The sequence below is a fragment of the Cynara cardunculus genome (assembly GCF_001531365.2).
Source record: "Cynara cardunculus var. scolymus isolate 2C chromosome LG 5, CcrdV1, whole genome shotgun sequence".
Taxonomy (NCBI): domain Eukaryota; kingdom Viridiplantae; phylum Streptophyta; class Magnoliopsida; order Asterales; family Asteraceae; genus Cynara; species Cynara cardunculus.
In genome coordinates, this window is record NC_037532.1 from 6,485,553 (window position 1) to 6,497,048 (window position 11,496).

Here is an 11,496-nt window from a genome sequence, read left to right on the forward strand (position 1 = left end):
ACTTTTGAATTGTTAATAGATGAATCTTGTTTGATAAAAAAATCTATCTCTTAATGATTCTAAAACTTTCTAAATGATTTTGTATCATGGACCTCTCTTAACCATTAAGAACTCTAATTTCATTGTACACAATTACTAAACAATTATATTTCATTTTGCACTATAACATGAGAGTCTTTTAATCATTTTGTACCAAACTTTTTAGCAATTGTCAAAACAACCCCATAGTAATATTTTTTTCGAAATCAGAATAATAGAGTATTTGTTGGTTTATTGCGATTATTTATATTTGAACTTTTTTTATATCGATTATTGGTTAGTTTAATAAATTAAGTTATTTAAATTCAAATTTTTTGTAATTTATGTTTTTCGATTAAGTTTTGTCAAATATAATTAATTCATCAGCTAGTTCAGTAAATGTAGCTAAAGCTACATGATTTAGAAGTGGAATGAGATCAGGGGCGATGTTACACGTCGTAAAGATATGGTGGTTGAGGGTTGAGGGTTGACTGAGTGAAGTGTGTTGTGGCATGTGAGACAGTAATATTCTATTAAGAATAAATAGCAAATTTTACAGGGTGATCAATTATAAAGTATGGGTTTCAGTGTTGTGCGATTAAGAAGGCGGTGCATGAGAGAGATTTGGAAGTTGTATAAATCGATGTCTCCATCGGATATGTGGTGAAACCATATTGAACAATATATTATATTATAAAACATTTGACAAAAACTCTTAAAAACCATTATTTATGCATGAAATACTGTTTATTAATGCATATTACTTAAAATTTAAGATTACAAGTAATTATGTGTAAGTACAAATTATTAAACTCAATTTTTTAATTCGTATAACCAATTGTAGATAAACATAATCAAATATAGGATAAGTATCTCATTTTAAATATAAAAAACTAAAATATAATTAGGATAATCATTGAGTTCTAAAAAAAACATTATCTTTATAAAGATTATATTGTTAAGTCATGAATAAATTACTTCACTGTTTAACCTAAATTAAATTATAATAAAAAATTGAATCAAAGAAATTGTATAAAATAACGATAAATTTTTAAATAGTTAATTTGATATTAATATCGATATATTTTTTCAAATTTTATGATGTCTTCAAATTTATTTTTATTCAAAAGTAAAAAAATATTATATTTCTCAAAACGATATAAACCGTATTATCTATACTATCTTATTAAGCAAATTTAGTAAAAGTCTTAAAGTTTTAAAATTCTAAATGACCAAAATACCCTTTATACTTACTTTTTCACCCATTCCTCTCCTCACATACACTCACCTCACTCACCCCCTTACATACATTCATCCTCTCATATAACCGATTTTTTTAAAATTGTAATTTTAAATTTATACTTTATACCATTATAATTAATTAATTAATTTACTTTACGTCCTTTACTTTTAAATGTTTCATTTTAAACCTTTATGAAATTAACATACATAATCGTATATCAATTAAAACATGTTTAAAAAATAAATTTTTATTTTAACAAGTTACACCATTATAATCGTCTCGTCAATACCTTCGAAATGAGTCCAATATTGAATTGTTTTTGACTTAATTATATTATTATATATTATATATACTGTGAAAAAATATTTGTAATATTTACGATTTATACTTTTATAGTTATTTATTTATATATATACTATATATTTTGGGGTTAGGCTGTCCAAATTGCACTGTATAATATGTTTTGAATTAATATGTTCTTGGGTTTTTTTTTTAAATATATATATATATATATATACATGTATTAATTCAACCTTAATCTGAGTTTCTGGACAAGAAAGAGGGTAAGTAGTTGAAATTTCATTCTAAAACTCATCTTTTTTTGTCTTTTCATGACTTATGATCTGTCAAATTTGTAGTTTTTTTATTGGTTTTGAATGTTTATCTTAAAACTCAAGTTTCTTGGTTTTTTGCTCTTGGTGTAAATCGAATACATTTGTGGAGTCGTTTAAATATGTTGAATTTTAAATATATTGGATTTCAAACTGTCATACAATTTTTTTCATCGATAGTCTGTAATTGGAACTATAACTCTTATTTATTCGAATTGTATTAATATGTAAAGACCAAGTGTAACCTATATCATCGTTAAATCTTATCTTATAAAACCAGTGGAACTTCAAAATCGTTAAAATTTATGGCTTCCGCCGCATTGCGCGGGTACACAACTAGTATTAACAAAGACAAAAGATAAAAGAACATTAAAATGAAGATGTATCTCGTTGTATTACACAAGTACCCTTCTACTTATTATCAATACATACACATAATTAGTTGAAAAATATCGTTATTTGTGAAAACATTGTGAAGGCTCTAAATCTACAAAGATCTTGTATAATATATGAATATATTGTGAACACAAACTAAATCAACAAAACTAAATCTGAACATATCACTTATGAATCCAATGTAAACCTTGTGAACACTTTACTAAAAAAATTATTAAATTTGTTTACATTGTGTTCACAATATGTACGATATGTATGTTAATACGGTGATGATTGGAGAGAGAAAGAGATAAGTATGAATTTTCCTAAAAAAATCATTAGTTTTTATTTAATAAATAATGATAGTTATCTATGTATTTATCTCATTAATTAATATCATTAATTATCCTAAATTAGTGGTTTATGATGGATCTCACATATATCACATATTTTAGAGTTCTCAAATTTGGTTAAGCTTCATTATATGCATAGGGTTGGCTTTCAATGAGAAGCGTAAGAAGATATCTCAATTTTTAGATTAATCCTAACTGAATGTAAATGTTTAATGCACCTGATCAATTCTCTTATAAAGTGCAATTCATGGGTGGACATAAGATTAAAAGTGATATAAGGCTCATTTCTCTTGTTACGTTTATCACCATAATTTTCCTTCTCACATGATCTTTCGCTTATATATATGGTTGGGTTCTAGTGAGAATGAGAGTTAAGGTGAGAAACGTAATAATGAATCTCCACCCTTAGATGCACATTAAGATGAGATGTATTGGATCATCAATTCCTGTATCAAGCGATTCATGCCTGAGTTTGAGATTAACGGTGATCAAGGGACTAAATCCCTTCTTACACTTCTCACTTTACCTCTCCTTCTCACACGTCATTCGCCTGTGCGCGCATGCACACACACACACATATATATATATATATGTATGTATAATAGTGCACGTACTTTAGAGTTGGGTTCTTGTAAGAAGAAAAGTTACGGTGAGAATAGATTTTCACACTTGGATCGATCCTCAATTGAATGTCAAAATGCACCGAATCATTTCTCTTCTAAAACGCAACTCATTAGTGTACATGAATTGGCCATGGAATTAATATATGGTTTTTCGAGAACTTGTGATAACATGTAAACTCTTATATGTTTGATGCTTTCAATTTAATGGCTTATTGCCTCATAAATTCACTCATTTTAGGCATGTCAACGGAACATGTATTAGGTGGATAATGCATCTCCATCTTTGATGGGTTCGAAGAACTCATTGGATACTTATTTAGGGGATGTTTGGGATTGTTTATTTGAAACAACTTATGTTTTTCTAAAAAAACACTTATCAATTTATTATAAGTCAAAAGAATTTAACTTCTTAAAAAAAAAATTATTGCCGGTTTGACACCGGTATAAATTGTTTTTCCAAACACTCAAAAGTGCTTATTACCGGTATCACACCGGAATAAGTCAATAAGTTGTCTTTATAAGCAATCTCAAACACCACGCTAATAAAAAAATATTGTATTTTAATTTAAAATTATATTAATCTCACTACATTAATTATCAATATTAAAAATCAAATATATTTATATAATTATATACACATCTATGTATGTATATTTATTTAAAGAGACATTATATACATATATTAAATAAATTAAAATTTCTAATCCAAGTCGTATTAAATGCTGATATTGCCATCAACTCAATTCGGATCTTGCTTTAAATACAAAAATAAATCCCCATCCCCGTCTTGTTACTTGTTACCGGTCAAAACGAAATACCCGCCGGGTCGGGTACCCGCGTACAATTTCCATTTCCATCAACCATTTTTACCAAAGCCAGTCATTTTCCAGCCTCCACTGAACACTCATCTCTCTCACGGTCACAGACCCGATCTATCTCGCTCTCTTCTGCGACCCAGTTCTCTCTGTCCCTCTTGCCAGTTCTCTCTGTGTCACCATCTCTACATCGACCTTAGTGCGCGTGGTTCGGTGCTCAAGTATGTCCTCGATTTATTTCTCTTTTCATTTTTAGCAGATCGTATTCATATAACATATAAGTTTACAATTTTGGTTTAATGGCCGTTGCTACTGGTTGATTTTCTTGGTTTGTATATATTTTATGGATTCGAGTTTATTTGACTGATCTATCATGCGGTATTGTCTAGTTATAAACCCTAGTTTCTAGTAGCTTCTGGGAAGTTCAGTTCTGGAGCTCATTCAATTTGGGATCAAAGGGATAGCTGAAAATGGTGACATAATTTGAGATCTTTCAATTTGAACAAAATCTCGGTGGAAACTGTTGACATCTCGTACATTTATTAACCTTTCTGGGACCTTTGAGATTAGTTTCATAGTAGAGTGAGTGACAATTGTCATTTATCCGCAGGTTTTATTTATAGTTCTTGCATTAACTGGTCTGGAATTAGGTGTAGCTACATTAAAAGCTTATGTTTTTACGATCTTAAWCTGTATTTACTTGAATGATGCTATAAATCTCCATTAAAGTGGTTATTTATTGGTTATGATGCAGATTGGTGCCTCGTTATGTGTTCTCAGTAGGGCACTATTTATGAAGGAACTTGCTCTATATGTGGCTCTACCGTAACACTTTAATAATGAATCACTTATCACCAGGGCTTATCTACCAAAACCAACTATATTGCTTCATCTTTACAAATTAAGCAGACTTATTTTTGGCTAACACAAGTTAGGATTACTGATTGGCAAAAGTATAATGGAGATTGGGTATTAAATGTCTTACCCTTGACAAGAACAATATAGTAAGAACTTGCAGAGTATAATGGAAGTTATTAATTCCAACTGTTGATTACTGATTGGCAAAAAAATCAAATGATTTTATTAATTACCCATCCAAAATAAGAAAACGTTGTATATTTTTTTAACAAAAATAGTAAATACAGTGATAATTCTGATATAAAATGTCAAAGTTAATAGTTTAGAAAAGTAACTCTTCATCCTTAATAAGTTTTTTGATAAACCCAAAGTTAAAAAGGGAAGTTATAAAGGGGTTCTTTTGATGGATACATGCATAACATCACAATCCCTTGATCACTTGGCAAGACTGTCAAACAGGTGCAGAAATGGCTGGAAACACGGGAGTGCATGAAAGTGAAGAATTCGTGTACAGAATCAGCACCGCTGATGAGTGGTCAGAACTGCAAACGAGTAGATGTACGTTTGGCCAACAACTCGACAAGGATTCTGGCTTTATCCATCTCAGTAAACTCAATCAGGTTCCTTTATCTCTCCATTGTATCAGTATAGATTATACTTGCTCAGTAGGCCTCTGTCTTAGTCTTACATTTAAATTTAACTATATTGTGAGGTTGTGCTTGTGGGTTATACTTATAGTCATTCAACTATGTCTAGCTGGGGCTCTTATTGGATCTGGGGATAGGTAAGCTTTGGTCACACTCTTGCACAAGGCGGGTATTATGGCCGCTCTACTCTTTGGGGTAGGACGTCATGTCTTTGTACATCTCACCACACCCTAGTTTCAACTGGGATATACAGGGTTGGTCTGTAAGCTGATCAGTCATCTCCTAGTGTAATATTTTTGTAATCACTTGTTTTTGTTTAGTAAATTTCTGGTTGACCAAAAAGAGCACGGGAATAGTTTGTACATGGGACTCCACTCTCCCAAAATGACCATTGATCTACTCTTAGTTTTAGTTGCAATTACTCTATTCAAAAGGTCCCTATTTTTTTAAAATGGCAATGTTATGTGAGTTATGTTGCATCACTTTACTAGAATTAAGAATGGGAGTGGAATAGAGATTGGGTGGGTTGGGTGGAGGGTTCGTTGAGCCGTTGAGCCGTTGAGCCGTCATATAGGTCCTAGGATAGATAGAGCTATTTAAGCTCGTATTTTCTCCACCTGACATCATTGCCTGTACTGTTCTAATGTTCTCTGTTTTCTTGATGCCTGTTTGTATGCACTCTGGTTTTACAAACAACTTCCTCTCTGAGTCTTTCTAAATCTTTTCTGGAAGTGTTGATTTTTATGGAAACTCTCTCTACTCTTTGAGGCAGAGAAAAGCTCTGCGTACATCCTACCACCAAACCTACTTCCCATAAGGCACGGGTGGTTTGGTTTTAGTGGTTTCACAAGTGCTTTGAGTTTTGAAATTGGGAATCCGGAATTTAAAGGCTCACTATGATAGTGACTGCTTAATATGATAATGGTATATTTCTTTCTTTTTGATAACATTGTGTAACCTTTCTATTGCAGGTAAAGTCGACCTTAGAAAGGTTTTACCTGGGTACTACAAAGGATCTTTTCCTACTCCAGATTGATTCTGAAAAGGTAATACAAATTACCATAAGCTAACTGCCTAATTATCTTCACTGATGAATTGACGTCTTTTGGTCAACATTTTGAAATGCTCATCTATATATTGTTAAATGCGCACCTACATGCTAATTTTCTTCTCACATACATCAACATCAAGACTTACATTTTGCTTTTTCAATGTATGATTTGACTTAATTTTGACATAAATAAGTGTGCATATAGCAACACCTGGTCGGTTATTTGCTACAATCTATTTGGTACTGGAAGCATTCCATTTGGGAAGTAACCATCACAAAGCAACTTGCCATATTAAATATGCAATAACAAGTTGAGTCAGGATATGCCTATCACTTTAGATGGATGATATAGATATCACTAGTTTAGATCGTTACTCTTTTTTTTAGCCTTAGATCCTACTTTTGAGTGGGATATACTAAGTTTGCTTGGTTTGGTTACTTGTTTTTCTTGATGACATGGGAGTGAGAAAAGGGGGATTCTTTAACACTACGTTGTCGAAACCTTTTCCAAGGAAGAGAGGAAGCGGAGGGAAAGGAGGGGAAAACAAAAAAAACCTAGCGTTCTCTAAACTTTTTAGGAGAGAAAAGAAAGGAACATGAGAGAAAATACCATTTATGTTTCCTCCAAAATGTGAGAGAAAGAAAATCTGAAAGGAGTCGTGATCTTTTATGAAAAAATGCCATCATAAGGAAAAGTGAAAAACAAATATAAAATGGTATGTTGGTAAAAGCGACATTTTCTCTTTCCTTTCTATCCGATTCAAAAACATGAAAATTTGTTTTATTTCCATTCCTCCTTACCCCGATTGATAATAGTAGAATCAGTGGCAAGATTGAAATTAACTACTCACAACCAAATGATTACAGAAGTTGTTTCATGCCTTTTGAGAGGCCAGAAGCTCTCCTAAGGACTCACGTCCAAGCTGACACAAAACAGAATACCTCTTCATGCTCCTCAACCCACTTATTTATACCAAACCCCAAGCCTTACCTACTTGTACCATTTATGCATTAAGCACTTGTACTCACAATAACCTTGGGTATAACATTTCTCTTTCTTTCCGTTCAATGGCGGATCCAGGAAATTAATGGGGTGGGGGCAAGTTGGATGAGACTTGGGAGAGGCAAGCATATGGGACTAGGGGGAAACCATGGAAGACGAGGGTAAAAATAGAAAATTTAAGCTAGTTTGGTCTTTAACTGGAGGCCTTTCCCCCGGTCCTTAAAGGCTAGATCCGCCCCTGCTTCCGTTCGAAAACACAAAGAAAAAACTTTCTTTCATTTTCGTTCTTTTCCATTCGATTATTTTCCTTCTCTTCTCTTCATTTCTTATCTTTTCTTTTCTTCCCCAAGTTCAAGAACATATCAACTTGTAAGTATTTATGTTGCTTTAAGAGGAAATCGTGATTCGAATTTGTTTTTGCAGCTTGGAGATGGATTGATTTACGAAGCTGTGGACGATTCCAACGTCTTTCCCCATTTCTATGGCCCATCTCGAAGTTTCACTCCTCTTGCCTTCGACATGGTTGTCAAAGCCGAGAGACTAGTTTTATCGAATGGGCAATTTATTTGCAGTATGCTGAATTAGTTAGAAAGGTAGTTTTTTCAAACTCATGCCCTTCTCTTCCTGCATAAACTCATTTATGTTTTTTATAACCATGAGTCTAGGTGTGGACAATACGGATAATATCTGGCAGCGGTTAGCCTGAGATGTTACACCCCGGGATAGGAACTCCCATACCCCCACCATTGGGTGGGATACACGGGATTTATTTGATTTGGTTTGATATCGTGTTTAGTACATTATTTCTTTTGGGATATCCGGTAACGTCCTTTTTTTTTCTTGTCAGGTCCATGCCAACGGGTGTTTTAGTATGAGATATGAAAATGGGTCCCCAAATTTTTTGGGGTTCAATTATACATGTTTTAGTCGTTCACTCTTTTAGTTGATTTGGCAGTGACTGATTTTAATTAAAATGTTAGAAAAATGATTCTATTCAAGTAAATTTGATTACTAATTATTTATGATAATTATTAATCTTATCAGTTATTTTCATATTATTATTATTTTTAATTGTTATTCAATATATTTATTTATCAAAACACAAATATAACAATTTTATTNTAATAAACACAGTTTAAAGAGTCTACTCGTAATTTTCACCAAACCACAAGGACCAAATTGGGTAATTCACTCAATTAAAGATAATTTAAATAAAATATTATATTATTTAATTTTTCTTTAATATCTTGTTTGTATTAATTAACATATTATATTATTAGAATTTTATTTGAATTATATTATAGAATATTTGTAATCGACTATTTTTTCAAGATGCATTTTTTGGTTATTTTACATGCTTATAAGCTAGTTTTTTTGTCAAATATAATTTATCCATCAGCTAACTTATCAGCCAGGGATGGACCCAATAATTTTTTCAAATAGTGGCATCATTCAACTATAAGAAATAAATATACAAAAAAAATTCAAACGGTGTCACCATTTGACTAAGAAAGTGACACTGACATGATTTGAACTCGTGTCTAGGGTGGAAGAAAAGCCTTACAAACCAACTCTACCAAAGAAAATTTATTCTCACTGTAGTTTCAAAATACATACGGTGACACACAATGAACTAATACGGTTGCACCTTTCACGAATATAATTTTTTTTACCCTTCGACGAATGAATAACACGGTGACACGTGCCACTTGTGGCGTCATGTTGGGTTCGTCCATGTTATCAGCTACTAGCTAGCTTATCAGTCATCAACTAGTTTATCAGTTAGTTTGTCAAACATATCCTAAAAAGAGTTCAAATAGCATGACTGTTCGACTATATTTAACAAACTAACTGATAAGTCAGTTATTAACAGAAAAGTCAATTAATGAAAATATATTCACTTTGGTCGAAACTAGTTGATAATCTAAAAAGACGTGTTGATTTAATGACGTGAGATGAAGCCAATTCTTCCCCTCCATCAAAATCTACAATTTTTCCATACTATTTCTACACTAAAAGACAAAAATGTATTCATATCAATGCAATTAAATTTCAATTTTAACTCTTTTATAACATGTTAAAAGAGGATGAAAGTGGTTGTGTTAAGAACATGTAATATCATGTTGTGCCTTGAAGATATAAAGATATAAGAATACAAGGTGTATGTATTGAAATTAATTCTTAAATCCTTTTACGTATTTATGATATTTAATAATTTGATCAAGTAAAAAATATTCAATATTTTCATTTTCAAGGTATTCACGATATAATTATAATGGTGTAATTTGTAAAAGAAAAATGTATGTTTTAATGTATTTTCGTTGATACATGATTATGTATGTCAATATAATAAGAGTTTTGAAAAGTATTAAATAATTTATAATTTTTTTACGTATAAGATAACTAATAATATTGAACTTTTTTTTAAGGTATTTACGAGATGATTATAATAAGGTAACTTATATGAGAAAAGTCTAAAAAAACCCAATGGACTTTAGTGTTTGAAATGATTAAGTTCTTAAACAATTTTTTGGAACAAATAAGTCATTGGACATTCAAAAGCATGTTAAATAACTCATTGGACAATTTTTTGGAACAAATAAGTTCTTGAACAATTTAAAACATGTTAAATAACTCCTTGGACAATTTTTTGGAACAAATAAGTCCTTGATTTTTTTCACTATTTTACCACATTAACTAGTTGTACAAGTCATAAGAATGTATCCAACAGGTTTTAGAAAAGTCCAAGAAGTTATTTAACATGTTTTGGATTATCCATGACTTATTTGTTTCAAAAAATTGTCCGATGAGTTATTTAACATGTTTTAAATTGTTCAAGAACTTATTTGTTCCAAAAAATTGTCCAATAAGTTATTTAACATGTTTTGGAATGTCCAATGACTTATTTGTTCCAAAAAATTGTCCAAGGACTTAATCATTCCAAATACTAAAGTCCATTGGGTTTTTTTTAAACTTTTCCCAACTTTTATATATATATATATGTATGTATATATATAATGTAATTTAGTTAATATATGATCATATCTATTAATAAGATAAGATGTAAAAGGAAAAATGATAAAATAAATGATATAAAACAAAGTAAATAAATATCTATAAGAATATAAAGTGATAAGGTAATTTATAAAAGAAATGTATTTTTTTTAATGTTATTGACGAATGACAAGATGGTGATAATGATGTAATTTGTTAACAAATAAATGCATTTTTAACGTGTTTTAGCTAATATATGGTTATGTGTGTTAATATAATAAAATGTATAAAATGAAAAGTAAAAAATTAAGGGATATAAAGTAAAATAAATAACTAATTATAAAGATAAAAAATGTAGTTTAAAATTTAAAAATGATTAGTGTTGACTTGTTTAATCTGTATACGAGGAGCAGTATATGATAGGAGGTAAAGTCGGCAACGAGTAGGGTACGGGTTATTCCATTATCCAATCCGATTAAAAAAGCGAGTAATGACACAAGTAATTATCCATCTCATAAACTTATTATCCATATCTTATCATACTCATTGAAATAGCGGGTAACGAAACGGGTAATGGATAAATCGTAAAACAAAAATTCCATTTTGAATTATAAATAATATGTAAAACAAAAATTCATAATTATAATAATTATTTTATATCTAATTTGTTATAGTAAACATTTTATTACTTTAAATATAATTATATTGAAAACAATATAAAACATTTAACACATTTTGTTGTATTTATTTTTTCAACCTCATCTTGGTTTCCTCGTTTAATCATCGTGAGCTCTTTTACTTGATAAAGTTTGAAGGAAATTAAAATATACATTAATATATGACATTATAAAAAATATTAATATCTTTCTCTTTCTCTTTCTCTCTCTCTCTCTCTCTCTCTCTCT

General features: G+C 30.5%; 1 protein-coding gene across 3 annotated transcripts; it reads left to right on the forward strand.

Moving 5' to 3' along the window:
* The first annotated feature begins 4,150 nt into the window (after positions 1-4,150).
* LOC112513306 lies at positions 4,151-8,559 on the forward strand. 3 transcript variants are annotated; one of them, XM_025119534.1, is made up of 5 exons: positions 4,153-4,259; positions 5,344-5,516; positions 6,515-6,589; positions 8,021-8,190; positions 8,445-8,559. In XM_025119534.1, exons 2-4 carry the CDS (start codon positions 5,364-5,366, stop codon positions 8,180-8,182), a joined length of 390 nt encoding a protein of 129 aa, XP_024975302.1. In that variant the 5' UTR covers positions 4,153-4,259; positions 5,344-5,363; the 3' UTR covers positions 8,183-8,190; positions 8,445-8,559. The 3 variants fall into 3 exon arrangements, with proteins under 3 accessions (XP_024975303.1, XP_024975302.1, XP_024975301.1); XM_025119535.1 differs by lacking the exon at positions 8,445-8,559 and having other exon boundaries at positions 4,151-4,259; positions 5,356-5,516; positions 8,021-8,409; XM_025119533.1 differs by lacking the exon at positions 8,445-8,559 and having other exon boundaries at positions 4,154-4,259; positions 8,021-8,409.
* Positions 8,560-11,496: the final 2,937 nt, after the last annotated feature.